This window comes from Excalfactoria chinensis, chromosome 2, assembly GCF_039878825.1.
Source record: "Excalfactoria chinensis isolate bCotChi1 chromosome 2, bCotChi1.hap2, whole genome shotgun sequence".
NCBI lineage: Eukaryota > Metazoa > Chordata > Aves > Galliformes > Phasianidae > Excalfactoria > Excalfactoria chinensis.
This window is the reverse complement of record NC_092826.1, coordinates 119,217,758-119,239,996: the sequence shown is the minus strand read 5'-3', so window position 1 is coordinate 119,239,996 and position 22,239 is coordinate 119,217,758. Positions and strand designations below refer to the sequence as shown.

Here is a 22,239-nt window from a genome sequence, read left to right as displayed (position 1 = left end):
TAGTCTCCTTTGGAATCATTTATAATCAGTAAGATGCTGGGAAGTCGCTTCATTTGTTCTTTTTTCATCCCGTTATACTGTTGCTTTCAATCTGTTATGTTATAAAGAATAACCCATTACCAAAGGAGTTTTAAATTGACAGAATTCATTGAAAATCTTTTAGCATGCCCCCTTACCGTAAGAGAAAAATAAGAAGTACTGGAATTTCCTGTTTGAAATAGTGGTAATGGCAGCACAAATAGTGCGGGCAGAAAGAACAAACAACAGCAACAAAAAACCAGCACAGAATTGCAATCAGTCACTATATGAAAACAAAACAAAAGAAAACAAAGCACAAAACAATGAATATTCAGGTGAATATTGAGATGTCTTCATCAGCGGAAAGTTTCGGTGCACCATGCTGTTTCACCATTATTAAGACAAAACTGAGACACAGCGACCTTAATAGCTATGGAAACAGTGAATTCCCTACGCGTATTAGGACCAGAGAACTTTTCTAGGTTTCAGCAGGATGAACCTTGCAAAATGAGCAAACCCAGTTCCTCTGTGTGCCTTTTGGCAATAGATAAGGTTGGTGGTCAGATGCAGTTATAGGTGTAACCTGTAGTTAGACGTTGAAAGCATGGAAAATGAGTTAAAAATTACACAACACACACACACAAAAAGCAGACAAGTATTCTGAAAAATATGTTTAAATAGTTCAGTATTTGCCATCACAAGGGAACTGTTTGTTTTTTGTAGGGGGGTGCCATGGGAAAATAGCTGACATTTTTCCAGTATTGCTCTAGAGGCGTATTTGCCTGCAACACCCTAAAGGCCATCATTTATTGTGTGTGCAGAAGAGAAAGGAGTAATTTACCACTTCTGTTTCTCTTGACATGCTGCATGTGCTCTCCACACTGTTCCACACGGGCAGGGCTGTGGTGGCCCCAGAAGCTCTTCCTGAGGAAGCAGGCAGACCTGCCTTTCAGCAGCCAGCTCCATCTCCTCAGTGTGTCACTGAGTGCTGCATCAAGGTGGCAAATGAGGACATGGCAGCATACAGGGAAGACCAGACTCCTCAGATCAGCGTTGCATTTTTTATCACTTGTTCAGTATCTGAGTATTTTTTTGGTTTTAAAAGGACCTGATCTTGTCGGGTCCCTAAAAACCCTAAAAACATGAGAAGTGTGTGACGCAGGGCTGCAGTCGCGGTGGTTTTCCATGGGGTTTGGACCAAACCTAAGTGAATACAGCATGGGAAAGTTCATATTCTGCCACTGCAATGTTTATTTTAGTTAAAGTTACAGCGCACAAGAGGTTCCCTTTAGCAAGATTTCGCTTCCACGAGATGCACCCAATTGGAGCGGCTCATTCTTGATGCCCCGCTTCAGGACACCCCACGCTTCTTCTCCTTTTCAGCCTCTACTTTTGAACTCCCTCACCAGCTGTTGTGGGGCAGGCTGCCTCTCCGCCTGTTTAGTTCTGTACAATCATTCACTGCATTACTTGTCTCTCTTAGTCTGCCTGCCTTGAAGAGATCTCATGTTTCAAAGCCTCTGAAAAAGAGGACCGCTGCCTGGCAGTGAGCATGACTGTAATTAGCAGAGGGCTGGAGATTATCGGTGTCAGGGTTGCATTAGAGTGGGCCAGCGATACATGCTTGGTATGCAAAAGAAAGAGGCAGAGGCTTTGGAAAGTGCGCCACAATAGGAAAAGATAGGTGAAGTCAGAGGGTATCTGTGCCCCTCAGGATGGAGGCAGCGCTGCTGTTGGCCCGAGCTCTGCTGGCTCCTGAACAGAGCCCAGCAACAATTGGTGTCTGGAGAGCTGCTCTTTCACAGCACTCCTTTGTAAGAACTGCAGAAAGGAGGGAGTCCCTTTATAAAGCATGAGGTATTTATAACGTATTTACTTAGAAAAGAGCATCTTTAATCTCCTCACTGATCCTCCACACAATATTAGATGCTCTCAGTTGAGTGCCTGTTATTTATTATTTAAGATTTTGACTTATTTTTAAGGAATGGAATTGTAGAAAGTAGTAACGTGAAAGCAGTATTTTCAGAAGATTTTAATCTCCTTTCTCATAAAATATTCATCTGTAATGACAAAGTATTAGCCTCATCATGATCAGGAAGATATTTTAGGTTTATTCTTTATTGCCACTCTGTAAGATTGAATCTGTATTAACTTTGGTTTTACCCGTCAGCAGCGGTGCTTACTTTTACCTCTTAATTGTTCTAATCTATCTTAATTAAGAGTAACAGCATGAAGTTCTCACATGGGGCTCACATCTAATTTCCAACAGCGGTGATTTTGTATTTTTCTGCTGTGTGGACAGATAGTTATGTAAATGGTAATAAAATTAATACATCAGCAATTTAACTAGTATGAAATGAATAAATAATAAATAGCGCGGTAAACAACCCCTCCGATTACATGGAATTACGTAATAAAAACAGCTGTTTTAAAAGAAATCACACTTTAAAGTGAGCCTCGAGAAAATCCTGTATGAACAGAAAGGAAGGGAGATTACAGAGCAATTGAAATCTGAAAGCGTCATCTTCTATTTGTTTTAAAGCTGTCAAGAGTCCATGTTTTTGTGCTAGCATGTCGAAGTTGAACTAGGTAGAGTTTTGGTTACATTCTAACACAGAAAAAGGTGGGGGCTGAGGAAGGAGTCCCTACTTTCCACACAAAATGAGCTTGGAGGAAGAGTGGAATTTGTACCTGAAAAAAAATGTGCATGTTGGAGGTGTGTTTAGGTATTTCTTTTTAATAGCATAGTTTTATGAATGAAGTTAATACAGTGGAAGAACTGGAAAATGTTGACTCTATGGCATAACATTTGTTAGTGTATTTTTATTTAATGCTGTAATTCTGTGAAGTCATTTTGACATTTCTGCGTATATAATTAGGTGTTACTGCTGATTTTTGGTTACTTCCTGTATTGAGGAAAGCTTGACATGCTACAGATTTCACCTGAAATTATAGGCAAGCAGAATTGTTTAAAGACTGTCCCAGTTAAAATGTTGTACAGTATGGGACGAGCAGGTAGGGGACAGGTTTGCTGGACACAAGTGCTGCTTGTGTTGGGGTGCAGATCCAACGCAGCCATTCCTCTGCTGTCAGAGCAGGTGCTGGTTGTAGCACAGTTCTGCTCTCCTGTCAGTGATGGGCTCAACACGTGGCAGCTGTGCCTTCAGCAGGGCCAGAACTGTGTCTTGTATTCATTTCTGATCCTCTGCCCAAGTGGAGTTTCTCTTTTGGAATGTGACTGCACAAACATGGATCGTGAACACATCCTGTTTTTCTGTGCTGCACAAATCCTGATGGATATTACAGGAGAAGCCACTAGTTCCTGGGGAGCAGGATTCCCACCTCCTGGATTAGCCTCTATAAGAGCATTAGCTAAAATAAGCCATGCCTTTAGTAAAAACTGGGAAATTTTATGTCATGAAGATACAGGATAAAAATTAAAGTCAGTTTTAAATAGCCATTGAATAACTTAGAAGACCTGGCAGCTTGAACTATTTAAGTATGTGAGACTGCAGGGAGCAAAAGAAGGAGGAAAAAAGAGTTTGGGGGAGGGATTTGCTGATCACGTTAAAACGTTAGAAGTCTGGAATTAGAAGCCTGCTAGAAAGTAGGTAAAGCCAAAAATTGCTAAGGTGCTGCAGGACTGCTCAGGGAGGCTACTTGTCCTAATAGAAAAACTAATCCATGCTTTGTGTTGTTCACAATAAAGAAAAGTCCCCACATTAAAATGTTTTCTTAAGAAGAAGGACAACAGATAAGTGAAATCTGTCAGGCTCTCTGATGTTTTTTAAAAGGACTTTCCTTATGTCCTCTTTGAGGTGAAAAGTATTAAACTATCGCTGGATAAAATGAAAGGTCATTGCCAGGCATTGCAGGTTAGGAGAGGAGAGCTGGGGCAGGTTGTCACTTTTCATAATGTTACCAATGTCTCTGATGGAGCTGTTTCACTCTGTCTGGGCAGATGGTGAAAAAAACGCGGTCACAAAATTGATGGCGATGATCAGTGTAGGTGAAGTCAAAACCTACTGAGGAGTTGCAGAACAGTGTGTCAGTGAAATCAAATCTGTCTATACTGGAGCAATAGGTTCTTTGTCAACAGAGACAATGTAACACAGCTGGTGTAATAAGAGCTCTATTTGTGTACTCTGCTGGGCTTTTGCTAACTGCAAAGACTTACAAAGGGGATCTGAAGTTCAGTGAAATGTGTGCGCAGGACTCAGCAGTGATCAGAAAGGTGAAAATTATTAGGAAGTGCTGCAGTCATAAAATCTAGCCAAGAGGAGACCCAGCCATGAATATATGGGTAGTACTGCATGAAAGTGCTTGACAGATTTCCACCCTCCTATAAATGGTACAAATGTTTTAAATGCCATCATGTGAAGATTTAAAAATGCTGAGGTAAGGGATTTGGAATGGATTATCACTGCCTGGTGCCAGCTGAGATGTGGTGGCATTGCTCCCAGGCAGTGCCACAGTGGCATTTCACCAGGCACTGTCCTTAGCACTGTGCCAACAGCCAGCAGACTTGACAGTGAGTGCTAGCCAGCTGTTAGAAGACTGTCAGGACCTAATAGGTACCAGCTGTGTGTCCACAAATTCAGTAGTTTGTGCATGGCAGCAGTGACTCCTGGCACTCTGTCATGTGTAAGAAGTGGTCCTTGTGGGGTAGAGAAATCTGGGGCTGAGGTACTTTTAGGATTTCTGAAACTAAAACATGCTGCACAGTTGTTTTTGCAAAGTTTAGAACAGATCTTTATTCCTACAAAGTTTTCAGAGGGAAAGCCCAGACTTGATTTTGGTGGTAGACTCTCTGTTTCTTTCAATACTGTAACTGTCTGATTCCCATCTGTGTCTCATCCCTGCAATCACTCCTTGGGAAGAGTTGTCTCCTTGGTACTTCCCTTCAGATGCATGTGTGACAGTTGATGCCCATGTGGGCATCAGGGAGAGGGAAGCCAGGAAGGCCGAGGAAACTCCTCACTGTCTGTCTCCATCTTGCTGCAAGAAAGAGACCATGTCACATGAGAAAACTTTCTTTAAATAATATGGAGAGTCGCCTATTTGTGCCTTTGTCAGAGCTTCCTCTCCCCTTTGGAGCTGTGCGATAGAGAGACTTTTGGGCAGTAGTTAATGAATGATCTGGTTTAGTATATTCAGAACAAAATAGCAACAGGCAGTGAAACAACTCTGAGATGGCTTGCAGCAACCCTGGAAACATACCTGTTTTCACAGATGGCAGGGAGGTGCAATTGCTTCATTTTGGAGAATTACAGACCTGAGAAGAAAGTATTGAGCATCATCCACAGCTTGTACTGCTTTTCTGAATGTCCTATGGCCAAATGGTATAGGTAATATTTCCTCATTTCTTCCTAACAGGTACAACAGAACTCGTGTTCAATCTCTGCAGTTACACAGTTTGATATTCTAGATGGAACCATAATTAACAATAATATTGCTCTTATAGAAAATGTTTTATGATTTCCATCCATGTCTACATTAATGACAAGCTCTGGATTTTCATCTTTTCCCAGAGTCAATGGGGCCAGCAAAAGGAAATTGTTCTCACTGTTGTTATAGTGAAGGTTTTCAGAGGACACATCCATGGCGTCAGGCTGATTAGTTCCCCTTAGTGTTTATACCTTTCAGCCTTTCAGTTTTTCCCAATTTCAGTGCAAGGCAAACAAGTTCATTTACTTGCAGGAGAAAATATGTACAGAAAGGATTAGAACTGGGGCTCCCTGGATATGGACACTGCACCAAGTTTCATTCCACCTGCATCAAAATCCTCTGTCATTATCTCTGTGGGATTTATGCTCTTATATACCTTCCTGCCAAATACACAGCACACCCTGGGGACTTGTTATAAAAGACAAACTCTACTGTATTTTTGTAATTACCTTTCTGCGTCGAATGTTTGCAAAATAATGTTTCATGGCCAAAAGAAGACTCCAATGGAGCACTGCGATTATTTCTGTGCTAAAAGAGTTGCTGATGACCCTTTCTATGTCCCATTAGTGAAGGCAGAAATACATTCTATTAACTACAGTGTTTGAGAAAGCCAGCCAGTTCTTCAGGGTCTGTTTGTGTTCACACGCACATTTAGATTTAGTATCCCTTCGGCTGTCACCACTGTTGGTGGGTTTTCATTCTTGTGCTTTTGAGTGTTTCTGTAAATCATTGTAAATGTCAAAGGTGAATTCCCTGGAAAGTTGCTGTTTCTAAATACTCTTAAGAGTTACAAGTGCAGATTAAGATGATGTTTTAAATATTCCTTAAGTAAGCTTTCTTTAACCGACAGCTTAGTAGACTTCCCTGTAGTGGCTACTTAAGCAGTGTGAGTGCAAAACCAACTCTATTAAATCAAAGGAATGGGAGATTTCCTGCAAATCTGCACTCCTGTGCACACCCTAGGAAACGCGGTGGTGACAGACGTGGTGAAATAGGCCTACTTAAGCTAAGTATACTTGGTGGGTGAAAATATTTAACGTCTGTATTTTTAGCAAGCTCAAATCTTGAGTGACAGTTCTCATGTCTGCATGGAACAAGCAGTTCGTGACTGTGGTGGATAGGTTGCTTCAGAAAGAAGAAGGATTTTCAACCGCAAATTTCTTAATCTTAACACGTTTCAAACAATGTTTAAAAGAATCAGTCATCCATTGAATGCCATCACGCAAAATGAGGTAAATGACAAATAACTGCCTCCTCCTTTGTCCTCTAAAAACACACATTTGGGGTAGCGTGCAAGGTCACATGACCAACAGAGTATGATGAGTTAATGCCAGGTAGGACAGATACACTGACTTTTACCCTGATGCTACTGGTAATCCTACAGTCTCAGATAAGGTAAGAGTGGTGTGATGTATTTGAAGACAGTGGTAACAGTATTCACCACTGCCGCTATCATCAGTTCCTTTCTTATTTGTAAGTATTCAGCCAAAGTAAGCAAGATCCAAACCGCCAACAAATGGGGCCAGTTAACATGGTGAAAAAAAATCCAGAAATAAACATACTAATTTCTTGATTTGATTTTTCCCCATAATCCTTGTGCCCTGTAAGCAGTGTTTCCTTCCCTTCTTGCCATCCTCCACCAGCTGGTGACCGCTTCTCCCTTTTCCTTGATAATACCATCTCTGTTCCATAGTTGAATCACAGGTTGCTCTCCTTGTGCTGATAAATCAGACAATCCAAGCTATAATCTCACAGTTGTGATTTTTAACCTGTAGTTGCTTTTGTGCTGCATTTCAGACCTGGAGGCTTTGTGGCCAATCCATAGTAGCTAGGGCTTGTTCATGATTATTGCTCTAAGTGTTCCGACCCACTGAGAAGCAGCAGGCAGAGATAGATAATATAACGCAGGCTTTACCTTGTGGAAAAGAGGTCTTTGAAAAGTGAAAAGTAACAAAAGACTTTTGAGAACTCCTCTCTCAGGCTGCTAAATGTACACTCTCTCTTTTGTTTTCCCATTTTAACTGGCAGTTCAAGTGCCTGACCGCAGGAGCAGCACTTATTGCAGCATTTGGGGCATTTCCAATGTGCAGATTCACTTACTGCATGCAGGTTCACTTACTATGTCCTTTCCTAGATATCTAGGGGAGGAGTTCAAGGTTATTGGTACGTGTTGCCCATCATGTGGACAGAAATTGCATGCAGGTTTTGCAGGTTATTTTAGACCAGATGGTTACATTTCCCAATGCTTGTTTCTGCAGGAGTATCTTTTCTCTATCAGAAACATGCTGAAGCAGAGCAAAATGCACAGCAGCATTGCTCAGTGTTTAGTGCGTGACCTATTTTCCTTATCTTTTGGATGTATATTTATGAAGGCCTCTAAGGATTATCATTTAGTTAAAACTATTTTTTTGTGCATCAATATTGCTAGAAATCGATATATGCTGGGAGTTCTTGTAAAATGCTTATTATCTCAGTGTTCTTCAAATACGTAATTTTTTATTGTTTCCCATCCATCTAAAATAGAAGAATTAAAATCTCCATACAGTGCAAATATCTCTCCTGTTTCAACAACTTTATGTAAAGCTGGGAGGTTTTTTGCAGCAGCTTTGTGAGAAGCAGAGTACAGTTACTGTACTTACAGCAGACTTGAATAGTATTTTGTATTGCAATATTAGCATCTTCACTATTTAAGAGAACTTCATGTGCAGAAGTGTTGTTAAAACAGCTTTTTGATGAAGATTTTCTTGTGAGCAACAGCTGTATCAGCACTTACATGGTGGTCTCTTCCTCCATTCCCCCACAGTATTTGCAAGATTTCCTTAGAACTCTTTTAGCATTTAGTTGATGGAGGATTCTGCCAAGCAAACCTGGGACAGATTTACCCCCTTTGGGACAGTGTCCTCCGGGCATACATTGCAAGCATAGCTTTGCCAAGACATCATTTAGAACTCAAAATACCCTCAAGCTTGTAGGCTTAGATGTGAGGTAGAAAGGCTTATTACTGGAAGAGGCACTTTTCAGACTCCACAATGAATGTGAATCATTACTGTTTCTTCTTTTCCTCTGGCCTGTCACAAAACATCAGACTTAGATGGAAAGCAGGATTATTTGGTTTTAATTTGCTTTCAAGTGTGCATGAAGTGCAGCTGGTTTCAGGAATGGAGCCAGTTGGTCACTGCCTCTGTTGGGAGGCAGCAGGGTAGGAGCAGCTATAATCACTGATGGATGTAATCTACTGGCAGTTGGTTTTCTAAAATCACTTTGCAGTCATTATTAGTGGAAGACACTCAAAAGAAATTTTCAAAGCCAAAAGAAAAGCTCTATGAAGAAAATCAACTCTGTCCCAGCTGAAACCAGGGCAGTGTTAAATTACTGCTTTAGAGCTGAAATAGAACTGTGAACATGGTTGGTTTTAAAAATACCCACTCTGTTCTCCTAAAAGTTAGTACATATTATAGAGCATGGTGTGTAGTGGTACGCATGGAGAAGTCTTCAGGTCTAACTTTGGTTAGATGAATGCAAACTGTGACTTCATTAGGAATAAAGACTGAAACAGAGATTGTATACATATTTCAGTGTATTTTGCTTTTTTGTGTCTGTGAGTCATTGGCCATGATGCATTCTTAATAAGTTCAATTATGTGTTTTATATATTGAGATGGAAAAGACAACTTGTTCAAGATTGCTTTCTGTATTTATGACCTCAAACAATACCAAAAAAAATCATTTATACTCAGAACTGACCTTTGCAACACTACTTGTACTCTATGTAAAAAAGCACAGATTTATCAATACCTGAAGTTTGAATGAACAGGAGAATTTTGTCCTTAAAATCCTTTTCAGACTTTGCAACATCACAGAAGAAAAGCAGTAGCTATTTTCCTAAGTTGGCACCCTTTCTGAAGTAGGCAGTTGAATGATTTTTGATCTGTTTCCACAGGTTTTCAATACATACTCCAATGAAGACTATGACAGGAGAAATGATGAAGTTGACCCAGTGGCCGCATCAGCTGAATATGAACTGGAGAAGCGTGTGGAAAAGCTGGAGCTTTTCCCAGTTGAACTAGAAAAAGGTATGTAGTCTGTGTGCCCTTTGCAGTTCATGTGAAATCGATCTACAAGTCTGAAGTAGTCCACACACTTACATAGCCAATCTTGAGCTTCCTTGAATCCTCAGTAATCACCTTGGCTTTTTGGATTTCAGTAACTGTTCAATAAGAAATGAAAGGCACAGTTGTGAAACATGCAGTTCTTTGTTTTCCTACAATAATTGTTTTGTGTCACTCCACTAACACATGATTTTATGCAGTGGTTTATGTGATATTCTTCATTGGAAAAATAAAAATCTTTGATTATTGTTCTGAGTTCCTCAAGGGGGCAAAGGTAATATTTTTGCTCGTAATTAATGCAGTCAAATAACAAGATTTTTAAAGAATCAAAAGGAATTAGCATTGTTTACATGGGAAATCACGAGGAAACAAAGCATAGATGTTTACCGAACAAATAACTGTATAAAATGAAATTTAATGAGTTTCTGCTTTCACTTACCTTTTTCACAGATGAAGACGGACTTGGCATTAGCATTATTGGAATGGGAGTTGGAGCAGATGCAGGCCTTGAAAAACTGGGAATATTTGTCAAAACAGTAACAGAAGGTGGGGCAGCAGAAAGAGATGGCAGGTAAAGGAGAACCAGTATTTGGAAAGTTTCCCAGTGTTAATTTTTGTGAATTATGATTTCCACAGGAAGGAACTGTTAGCTAAATGTATATCGTGATAACAAAAAGCAGTACGGTTCTGAGGCTGTTGGTAAGGTTCAAATACCTGAAGTGGTGTATGAAAATACACTATTTTGGTGCAAAGGTTGAACTCTTAAGGAAGAATGGAGTAGCCAAGGATGCACGTTTGTGGCTACCTGAAAACTGAGGTGCTTTAGCATGAGCAAAGCTGGAGATTCCACATTGTACGTCACTGCTGAAGGTAGTTTTGAATGATTCTGATCTCCCACATGCTCTTTCGGCTTCAAACCGACTTTAATCAAATAGTGCTTATAAAAAACATTTCTGCCCAACATGTGATGAGGAAAACAGTTCAGTATTTCTGTGCTGTTAACTTTTATTAATTACATCTCCTTTTAAGCTTACTAGCACATAGTGTCACTTTGCATTTCTAAATATACATAATGTTCAAAGGTTTTTACCCTTACAGGACCAAAACTACATTACTTGATTCAGTAGGAATCAGCAGCATAAATCTTTCCATTAAATAAATGGGTTAGGTTTTCAATGCTCATGTAAAACCTGACTGCTTCTAAAATTGCTTTTTTGCTATGTGCAGTTCAAATGATTCCTTTTGAACATATGAGGGCTGCACCAAAAGTACTGCCTCCTATTTTAATATGCTGGCCCAGAACAGCAGAGGTAGATGTTGGCGGTATGGCGGTAGAGGTTGGACCTTCCCACCAATATCTGTTTTGCCGCCACGTGAAAGATGGTAGCAGAGGGACAGTCTGACATGAATGGTGTCCGATGTGGAAATGTGTATGAAGCAATGGTGAGGAACTGAATTCCTCTTTAATGATGAATGCCTGTAACTTGTCATCCCATGCAGACTTTGAATGTAGTATGTACTACCCATACTGCATACTTTAAAATACCAGGTTTCTGCTGTGGAAACCCTATACAAATTAAATCAGCACTCTCTACCTGTTGGGAGTTTACAGTGTTTAATAACATTGCTCTGAAACCATTGAAGTATAGCTTCTTCCAGTCTGGGCTTTCAGTACCTCTACAGATGTTGGCAATAAGACACCAGCTTGAAGGCCAAGTACTGATTTATCCCAGGCTTAAAAGGTTAGGAAGGGAAGTAAAGATGCTGACAACTCCGGATGTCATGAATTCATTCATTACTTTAAATTTAAGTGAATGTTTATTCTGAAAAATATGCTTGAGCTCAGCCAAAAGACGTTAAGCTTACTGCTGGCATTCTGTGTGAAATCCTCTGCTTGAAAATCAGAGTAACTCGCACCTGGTCCCTGATAATGTGTATTTTCTGTTCCTCTCATTATTCACGTGTCTCGAGTGGGCTTCAGAAGTTAATGTTCAATTACAAGTCTCTTCTTTCTTTCCCTAGATGGCATCTGAGAGGAGCTTGTCATCTGAGAAAAGATGATATGTTTCTTTGGCTATTCTAATATTTGTGTTGGTTTCCAACTGTATGAATGTTCAGTCAGCTGAGAAATAGCCCTCTCACTTTCTCTTTGAGAGCCTGACCGATCATTCACTTGAGAAAGGGATACGTAATCCTCTCAGTCAGGAGCAGCCAGTTCTGTCATAAAGTGCATCAACTGTAAAAGGTCCTGTTAACTTCATCCCTTTGAAAAGCCTGGTTAATCATTAACACTGATAGCGAATCAGAGTCTCTGAACAGAAAATAAAGCTGTTTTTCAGCAGTTGGATCAGATATTCTGAATTACTTTACAGCAATTTTGAAGCAGGCTCTCTGAAGCTATAATTTTAAGCATTACAGTATCTGTAGGATGATGCCTATCATGCATTGAAAGACCCATCAAGTCATGGTATAAAGTACTTGGAGACGCAGAATCTGTACAAAAGTGTTTCTCAGTGTTTGAGCACCACTGGATTGATTCAAGCTGATATAAACAGGTAGCATTCAGCTGTCATATTGAAAGGCATTGTGTGGTAGTATTTAACCAGGGACAGTGCTTTGAAAGAAATCCAAATGAAAGCACACTAATAAGTAATGAGAGATTATTAATAGTGTGTAAAACGTAAAGTCAGTCATTAGACTGAATAAGAAAAATCAAACCCTTTCTTGGTCAATGTGATAGCTTTTTCTTTCAAATGGTTACGGCTATGAGTCATTTTAAAGCATTCTGAGAAGATCAAGAACTGTTTTGAAACATTACACAGTTACTAACATGAAAAATACTCTGAACTTTGCCTCTGCATAGGTTATATTTTTCAGTTCATCACACAGAGCAATAATTATGCAAGTATTTATTTGACTTCCTTTGGTTCCACTTCACAGAACTGCTGCTTCACATAGGCAGAGCCATTAGAAAATAATTGTCAGAAGAATTACCAATTTAGTTAATGATAAAAGCAGTTAAGACTTTCTAATCTGAGCTTTGCCAACACGAGTCTAATTCTTCTTTCATGTTGGAAATTGCATTTGAGGGAAAGGAAGCCTAGAGCTGCAGGTGGAGGGGGCTGTGGAGGGACGGCTGTCCAGACAACAGTGCTCTGAGGACATTTTGGTCTATAGAGTGGCTGGGCTTGTCTGGCACTCAGCCTGTGCAGAGGGATAGGGCCAGGGCCTGAATGCAGGGGAAGTCTGGAGCTGCAGGAGGAGTGGGGCTAGAGAGTGAATGCCCAAGGAGGGAGGCTGCCCGGCGAGCGTGGCTGTGGGGGTGTTTTAGCCTGAGCACCACTGAATGTACACAGCAACAGACATGAAACTTCTTTTTGGATTACATGTAATTATACAATTGGCTAATAATTATCTTAATTGTATGTTGTGTGATATATATGCTTGTTTATGTATAATTAAAATTTGTTTATGTATTGAAAGAGGCAGTGTTCATAAAAATAAAAGCTGGAATTGAATGTAGGAACTGTGCAGACAGGGAGATACAAAACACCCAAAGAACAAATGGAATCAGAGTCAATCACAGTTGATCAACAAAACTGCAGACAACAGTTCTCAAGAATGATATTTCATCACATGAAATACTGTGCTGTGTATCTGTATGAACAATATAGTGCACTGCGTCATAAAGTATGCAAAGAGTGGGAGCTGAACTACCTTTACAAAGGAAATCTGTTCCTCCCCCCTTTAGTTTTCAGGCAAGAGAGTGACAATTCTCTCCTCACTGAGCAGCAGCTTCTTTGGTTTTCTTTCTCGGAACACCTGCAGCCATCTGACCGCAACTAGTTATGCTAAATTGCAAGAAAAATATTTAATTTTATATGGGATCCAAACACAATAGATGTGAATATGACACATGTATTTATTAAATGCATGCACGGTTAAATCGGAATTCTGAGATTAAGATGCTTGACGTGGTTTTTAAGATAAGAGTTTGCAGGCTGTCTCGAAGATCAAGGTTTCTTATGCACAGAAAGGGGATCCTGCCCAGATCACGCTGGCATTCTGTGATGTGAAGCCTCCAAAGCATAAATCTTTTAATTCTTACCTCATCAGCAGAATCACAAGAGCTGGAGATACTATAAAACACATGAAGAGCTGCAAAGCATTGTCTCAGATCTGACAGGGAAATTAGTTCCTCAAGTCAGGACGCTTCAGCCTCTTTCAAAGCCTCTGCTGTGAAAGGTTGCCTTTAAAAGAGATCAAGGAGATACTGAAGTGTTAAACAGTTTAGTTATTTTCATGTCTGTGTTTTTTTCAAAGCTGTTTCTCGATTCCTTTACAAACTGTATCATTTAGATCGGTAATGTCTATATAAATAATGGAAAATTGTTCATTTCGGTTACTTATGGATGCGAGGTTTTGCTTTCGTATTGTAATTATTTTTGAAAGGAGAGGAATTTGTGTATCACCAGAGGACAGTTTAATATAGCAGTCCTCCTTCCAAATGTTTTAATCTAGGTAATTCTCATGCCATAGCATGATTCTGATCTAGATATCTGATATCTGAGCCCCAATAGATATCTGGTTCTAGAGCCCCAAAGCTCTAGGGACTTCATATCAGTGCTCATTTCAGATAAAAGCAGCATTTTTAATTCCTCCTAACTTTTCTGCATCAAACAGTGTATCAACTGTAAACCAGTATTTCAGACAGATAGTCCTTGTTGAAATAGTCCAAGGCCTTATTGTATTGTGCCCCATGATTGCTCTTACGTTGGGAATTCGTCTTTTTGGAGCAAGATAGATGAAATATTTTAAGAGAGTAGGTCACAATTAGATCTGATGCACACGCTCTTTTCCCCACAGATGGGCAGGTTGTTTTAGTTAAATATCACAGTTTTTTCCATTAGTGTGAAATACCAAAGCGATGTCTTATGCTGTTTTCCAAGATTGGCTTCGGAAAGAATGATATAAGAACAGTTCAAGTTTCTCATTTAATTTAAGTCATATGACAAAGGCAGGAATTTGTATTGCTGTGTTTATACAAAAGGAAAACAGTTGGATGATTGAAGCTGTAATGGTAACTTTGAACCTGGATTTATGATGTATGCAAACACAGATAACTTTTTTCATTGCTTCCTTGCTAATGTTTCCTAATATTTGCCAGTATTTCGGATGATACGGTCCCAATTCAGGAAGAAAGTCTTTTGGATTGTGTGATCATTTACCTTAATCATGTTATGATTGAGTTTTTTGTTCAAAATCAAACTAAAATCTCTGTATGCTGAGTTCAGTTGAAAATACTCAAAGAACTCCATAACTTATTGATATATTTGTGTTTTATCCCTGAAAGGATCCAAGTGAATGACCAAATTGTGGAAGTTGATGGCATCAGTCTGGTTGGCGTTACACAAAATTTTGCTGCAACTGTTCTTAGAAACACCAAAGGGAAGGTCAGGTGAGTTCTGTAGAAGTGAAAACAAACGGTGATTGAGTGCTTAAGGTTACCTGACTTCTCTCACAGGCGAATCCGTCTGTTTAGGTAGAAGCAGATATTTTTTGTGTCTTTGTCCCTTCTCTGCTGGCTGTGGCATTGCCCCAAGGTCCGAAGGGTAAGGCAGTGAGAACACTGCTAATCCCAGGTGCAAGCTTGGCAGGGAGGAGAGGATGGTACTGGGGGTAGCAATCCTGAGAGCTGCGGGTGTGAGGAAAGTAAGAACCCTGTATTGGTTCAATGTGTTGCCCCAGTCCCTACACCATCTCTGAATTTCTATCTCCATACGGTGGTTAACTGAGATGCATCACTGCAAGTATCCACAAAATGCTTAACAAGCAAGAAAATGAGTGTGAATGTAAGACCATAAAATGTTTGCAAACGTGTGAGAATGTTTCCCAAGAAATGAGCTGTTGAGCCATTTAAAAACATATTCTGTCTCGTAGATTTTCTGTTTAATAGCTTGTTAATTTCATCAAACATTTAACTGTGCAAAATAATTACAGAAATATCTTCGGCATGTTGCAAATCAGCAGCCTTTCTAAAGCCACCCTTTGGTTCTCTCTCCAAATCCTCTCTGATGAATACAGCCAAATTCTTCAGAGTTCGGGTTTCACTATTGAATCATGACTGAATTGCTGGATGCAATAGATGCAGCTCCCACAGCCAGTGGTGTTCCATGCTGCTGTGCAGGTTTCCACAGAAATTCCATGTCAATTCCTTTACAGCATTAAGGAATAGTACTGAAATCTGAATTCTCTAAAGAATTGTGGAGGTGGTTGATCAAAGTTTTACCAGAAGGAAGTTATTTGGGAAAAAAAATGTTCAAGTTGGTAGTGTAATCACAGGCAAATATATTTTTTGTGTAACATTTACAGTCGTAGCTGTATCAGTTTTATTTCTGCAAGGACAGAACACATGCTGTGAGTTTACCTACTGACTTGAATACAAAGATGAGTATCAACTTTATTAGGTTTCTGCAGAGTTGAGAAGGCTGAACATAAAATTCTTATGACAGAAAATAATGAATTCCCATGTTTCGGTGCACAGAACAAATGTGACTGTATTTTGTGTTTGATGTTTTAGCTCCAAAAAGGGAAAGGAAAGTTCTGACCTAATCAGCTTAGTCTGTGTAATTGTTATTGAACAAGTTACAAAACAGAATACTTTCCTCTATGGAAAAATAATGAATTTGGAGAAAAGAAGAAATGTGAAATGATTTTCATGCAGAATGCTCCCAGAATCTTCTCATGGGATATAAATTACAGTCAGACTGGTTGCAATCTAGGCCCCTTTGTCATAAAATAACATGCACTAAAAAGTGTTTCTCCGTTGTTGTTGAGCTCCTGTTGCCAAGCTCACTGGGCATCCTGTGCTCAGGGATCACTGCCTTCTGACAGGTCTCGTTTATCAAGGAGAGATGTGTGAGCTGCTGCATCTTTCCTTGTGAGTAAGCTTCAGATGTTGAGATTTCACAGGAAAAATGTCCGTGTGCATTGGTATCACAACAACGCTTAAAAGCAAAAAGATTTTATAGATTATAATGCAAAATATAAATGAAATCAGAATACTTAGACTATTAAATATTATTAAGTAAAATGGAAGTCAGAAGGATCTGGATGCACACAGACATGCGTTAGCAGCCTTTTACTAATTTATACATGGACAAAAGAAATGAGTTTGATGCAACTTTCTCTGGTTTTGTTTCATTTAAAATTACGTGGAAGACAAAAAAAAAAAAAAAAAGTTCTGTTTTACACAAACTGGTTGAGAAGAAAATGCTTCTTTTTTCCTGCTTTACTACAAACTGGAAGTGAGAGTTAAAGATGCTGTGTGGCATCAGCGTCCTTCCCAGGTTGTGCTCGTGTACTGAGTGGCCATCCTCTCTGGTGCTCTGCTGACACTGGAGGACTCTGGTGGGTTTTGGCTACTCAAAATTATAAATAGTTCCAGTCAGCTTTCATTTGGAGAGATAGAAAATGCAGGATGGTTTGGTGGTGTTGTCTTTTCTGTAGGTTTAAAGATTTACTAGTTAAGTAAACTAGAGCTAATATTAATTAATTTAGATATGACCAACAATGACGTATTTATATCTTGCTGACTGCTTTTCATCTTCTGTATGATACAAGGGCTGCCTGCTGTGTGTTTCCTGGAGAGAATAATCATTTTCTGTCAAATCCTCATTCCCACGTTTACCCGTGGAAGAGATGAGGTGAAAAAATGGTATATCTCCACTGTCTGTGAGCCAGAACTTTGGGAGCAGCAGAAGAGTCTTTTGGGCAGAATCCCTCACATGCCCCCGGCCTTGAGCTCCTGCCTGTCTGAAGTGTGAAGAGCAGCGCTAGTGACCTTTGAATGCAGTCGTTGCCTTAGTAGCTGCCATTAATGATCCATGTCACTGGGGGAGGCAGGAGTAGTGGAAAAGGTTGTTTGCAGAGCTATCTTTGGGAAAAAAAGAGAGCAATAGCCTGCTCTATAAATACCTGCTACCTTTCCTTCTGCAGGTGTCCTGTCTGAACTACAGGTGTGCAGGCAATGTGTGGTAGTCACACACCCTAATTCACACAGCTTAATTCAAAACAAGGCAACTTCCTGAACCAGCCCTTCACAGGAGAAATCACACACACACTTGTGTGCTATTTAACAGCCTCAGAGTGATGGGTTTTACAGATTGCTTTAATAAACACAGTTATCTTAGTGATTATTGCATGAACTGCATATATCTTTCTTCCACCTGTGTATCCTGTACACAGACAGATACTTGCAATTCATTGACATCACCTGCTTACAATCCAAAGTATTACTTATATGCAGTCATGTTACCCTGATTCTAGGCAGAGTGCATAATAGTTTTGGTAGGAAAGTTTATTGTATGTGATCAGTTGCAAGGATGTTCAAGAGAAGAATGACAATAAAGCTAATTCTCGATACTTTGCAAACAATACCTCTTCAGGAAGCTTGCGTAATACCAATACTTAGTGACTTGTTTTTCTCCTTTGATCCTTCAGAACATTTTGAATGATCCTGACAGTGGAAGTCATTGACCTAGAATAGATTTTGCAATGTTTCTGCCAGAAAAATTTATCCAAACTGTCTGTAGCTGACACAGTAAGGAATCTGTGAAAATGGAGACATGACTTTTACCTTTTGAACTGTTCTAGTTGAGGGGGAGGGGGAAAATGAGCAAACACAAGCATCTATTATTATCTTATCCACTGTTTGGAGTACTGAACTGTTCGGAAGGGTTGTCATTCCACGACAGAAGACCATTGATCTTACCAATTTGGTTTCTCCGTTAACAATTAATTCCTCCATTCTTTCATGTGATGTTTTAAAGGAAGATAATCAGCACCCACCAGATGGACTCTGGTAACCTATGAAATGAAGAAAGGAGAGAGTTCTTCTGTAATCCCAGCTGGCAATCAGCTTCTGTGTTTAGGGCTGAGAATTAGTATCCCCGTGACTCTAATCTGGCAAATGCAACTATGAATGCTATTTTAATTCATGTAAATATCGTCTTCTTTACAATTTTAACTGTTTAGCTTACGAACATCTCAGCGTATTTCAGAATTTCATTATACAAAGGAGGGATTTTCTTTTGAAATTTGTGTTCTAATTCTGTTGAGTGTGGCCCCTGCTCTGAGATTAATGGAGCAGTTTGAGGGCAGCAGCAGACTAATATCGCTAACTGTTCTGTACATCTTCTGACCCATTTAGGATCTAATCTGTCAACCTGAGGTTAGCAAGTGGTGCCTTCTAATATAAAATACAGAGAGGCATCTTGACAGTGGTAATCCTATCCTGTCGTGGTGATTCTCCAGCTTATTTTAGCTCCTAGTTTGCTTGTTCCTCATGGACTGCGGTGATGAGTAGCAGGTCTAAAGTTCTTTGAAGTTGTTTCTGAGGTCTTGAGCATGCGTGCCTTCGCTCTTTGCCCATTTTTCATCGTAATGCAAGGGTGCTGGGGACCCTGATGCCATTATCAGAGAAAGTTCACGTAGAAAGTCATGTGCTTCCATGGAGGCTTTTTCTTAAACACAGTGCCCCAAGAGAGGAAACCTATTTCTTTAACAGAGAAAACCATCTTTTTACCATACGTACCTAACATCAGTCCTTCCTAGGACAAATGTGAAAGCTTTCAGTGGTGTCCAGCAAATAAAGGGACAGTTACTGGTTGTGAGTGACTTCACTTTGTAGCCTCACTAAATGTGAAATTTCATGCTCACCCAGCTGTGGGAAGTACAAGGTTCTAAGAAGGGAGGGTGGAATGCTGGGAAGTCGTACTGGATTGATAAGAAGAAAAGAGTATGATTCATCTGAAAATCCAAGTTCTTCATTTGCTGCTTATGTGCTTTTATTACTATTGCTTTCCATTTCTTTCCAGTTAGTTAGCCAAACTCAGTATTTTATTGGAGAAGATTTTCAATTCTGTGTCCTCCTCCTGTATCCTGTCTTCCGAATGAGACCAGGCATTCTCTCAGCCTCCAGACTGTTGCTAGGCACTGAGTAGATGCTCTCATGGTGCTTTCTTAGCCAGATCTTGAGTTTCTGGAGAACCTTGCACACAGAACCTGTACAACTCTGTCACTCTTCTCTTGATTTGTATGTCCTTGATAATCATACTGTGTCTAACCTAGCAGTATATTTACCAACTTCTGCTTAACTGAACTCCTCTGAAATGCCTCAAAGTCTTCCACTATTAATAAAGAAACTAAATAATTAGTTGGCAAATTTTGCCACCTTGCTGTTTAATTAATCTTCTCAAATGGTGAAGAAATTGTTCCAACAATATCAGTGTTGGTGTCAGACCCTGAGGCTTTCCACAGTTAACAGTTCTCTGTTCTCATACAGAATCATTTATTATCATTTTGTGTTCTTTTTCTATCTGGACAATTTTAATTCAAAGCAGGATTCTGCTGCAATCCATATTCCCCATTTATCGCCTGCTTTCTTTATCTCCTTTTGTAGTACAAATGCAATCTGAAATGCAAGAATGAAGTTTTAGCTTTTTTACACAGCTCTTATACAAGGAGCAGTTAAGTGACAGAAAGTTGAAATATTCACATTTTAATCGATAACAATTTGGGAAATCATTTATATCTTTCTTCAGCAAATTCCTCCCCCTGTGTTGAGCTGATTTCTTTCTGGAAGATATACTGTCTCGAAAAAGAGTAATTTGCATGCCTGCTGTTAGTTTTGTTTAACATCACAACATCTGGAAAGGTAATTTAAACACTTGTGTCTTTGCAAGCAATCAGACGGTATAGAGAACAAATGAAGTCAACAGCAGAATCTAGCCAACTGCAGCATACCCCTCTGGGGAATGATATTTGCTCATGGTGAAAGTGAGCAGCATTGCTTTATTTCTATGAATCCTCCCCCTGCATTATCATCTTCTCTTCTTCCAGCATGCCTCCCTTGCGGATTTTCTCTTGTTCTTCTTCAGTTCTTCCTGTCCTCTTGCCCTGTGAAACAACATGTCCTTTAAGCATTTGCTACCATTGTCCATGCTACATACAGGTCCATGCAGTGGAAGAGACAGGAGAAATTTCTCTTTCTTCCCAGTCTTGCACAATGAGGCAGGAGCCAAAAGCAAAATATGCTACCTCTGTATTAGATACCGAGGGCTGGACTATATTGTCTCTTTTCCTGGCTGGAAGGATTTTTATTCTTCCTCTTCCTGCCAGTATCTGTTTCCTTTAATCCAAACCTGGAACCAAAAGGGGAGAAAGAGAAGGAAAGAAGAGTCCTTTGCTCTGCAGTTCTGTCATACTGGGACTTTATAAAGGGTTGGTTAAGAAGCCATTTGTGCTTAGTGCATGTTCTGATTCTTGGGCAGATTGACAAGCCTATGATAAACCTGAATCAGGGACTTGGTAGACCTAAACAGTGTAAATTTCTCCCATTTGTTCCAGTATTGCAACGCAAAAATCACATAATATTACCTATTTTCTTACGCCTGGTCCTTGCAAAGGGCTATCAGCACTGGTAATCATTCTACAAGACTGTCAGACATAGCATGCTGCATTTAACGTGAGAAATTACTCAAAGCCCTGTGAGCTCTTGGCGGTGATGAGGTAAGCCTGGCTGTACTGCAGTGCTGTTTGTATTCCTTTGCTGTGCCTGCTCCAGCAGGTGCAGCGTGCCTGGGGCTGCCCCTGGGCACTGAGGCCAGCTGGCCTTGGAGCTGTCTTTGCTCATGCTGTTCAGTGCAGGGCATCTGTGTCCAAACTGCCTGCTGGAAGCAGCCAAGCTGACTCCTAGCCTTTGCTGACTCCTCGTCTGTGGCTGAGTAGTGTTGGGTAGAGTACTTGTTAACTTAAGCCAAATGGTTCCAGAGACCGTCTCGTCAATTTAACTGTGCAGATGATCAATTACAAGCACTTAAGAGGATTTCCTGGCACTATTTATTTAACTGGCATTGAGATCACCCCCGTGCCCGAAGAGCTAGTTAATTTGAATTTTATGGCAAGTAATTTTGTGAAATATTTGCACATTTGGATAGGAAATGATATGTTTAACCATAAAATATATAAGTAAACCACACAGAAGTTTTTAGCTGAAAACCATTTTGCTAGGCACTTACAGCATCGCTTTAAAATACATTTACCGTGAATTAGTAAGATTCAGTAGGGCTGGATTTCATATGGAGTGGGTTTTCTTTTCCTTTTCTGAAAAAAAGAAGTAGCTTGACAGGTTTTGAATCACTTTATCCCCAAGTCAGTTGTATCTAAACAAAAACTCCTAATGCTGCAACTGAAATGCCACCATAAATGTTTATTTAGCTAATTTATTTCATCTTTCTAAGTGAAATTTGCCGTGGAAGTTCCTAACGAGCTTTGGTGCACCTTATTTTTTGTGATACAACATTGTGATAGCCGGGCAGAAATAATAGCCAACACTCATCCTTGAAGGATAACTCAGCATGCCACAATACAGTGCTGCAGGAGCTACCCCTGGACTGTGCTGCAAGTGTGGCTCAGCATGGCTAGAATCTGGGTCATGTAATTACCTAGATTGAGGACATGGTCAGAACTCAGCAGCTTACTTCTTGCCCAGATGCACTGCCTTCCTGGATTTGCTTCCCACAGATGCCAACACCAGTGAGAATGAGGGAAGGCAGATCTTGCCTCAATGCAGTTAGGTTGTAAAACATTCTCAGATAGCACTT

The 22,239-nt window shown here is 40.0% G+C and overlaps 1 protein-coding gene across 6 annotated transcripts in view; it reads left to right on the top strand.

Annotated features, from left to right (window-relative positions):
* Positions 1 to 22,239, top strand: part of PPP1R9A (protein phosphatase 1 regulatory subunit 9A) — a 129,995-nt gene that overhangs the window by 56,739 nt on the left and 51,017 nt on the right. For all 6 annotated transcript variants that reach the window (XM_072329913.1, XM_072329911.1, XM_072329909.1 and 3 more), the window contains exons 3-5: positions 9,406 to 9,538; positions 10,025 to 10,145; positions 14,928 to 15,032. In XM_072329913.1, coding sequence (XP_072186014.1) covers positions 9,406 to 9,538; positions 10,025 to 10,145; positions 14,928 to 15,032 — 359 coding nt within the window. The remainder of the gene's footprint in view (positions 1 to 9,405; positions 9,539 to 10,024; positions 10,146 to 14,927; positions 15,033 to 22,239) is intronic.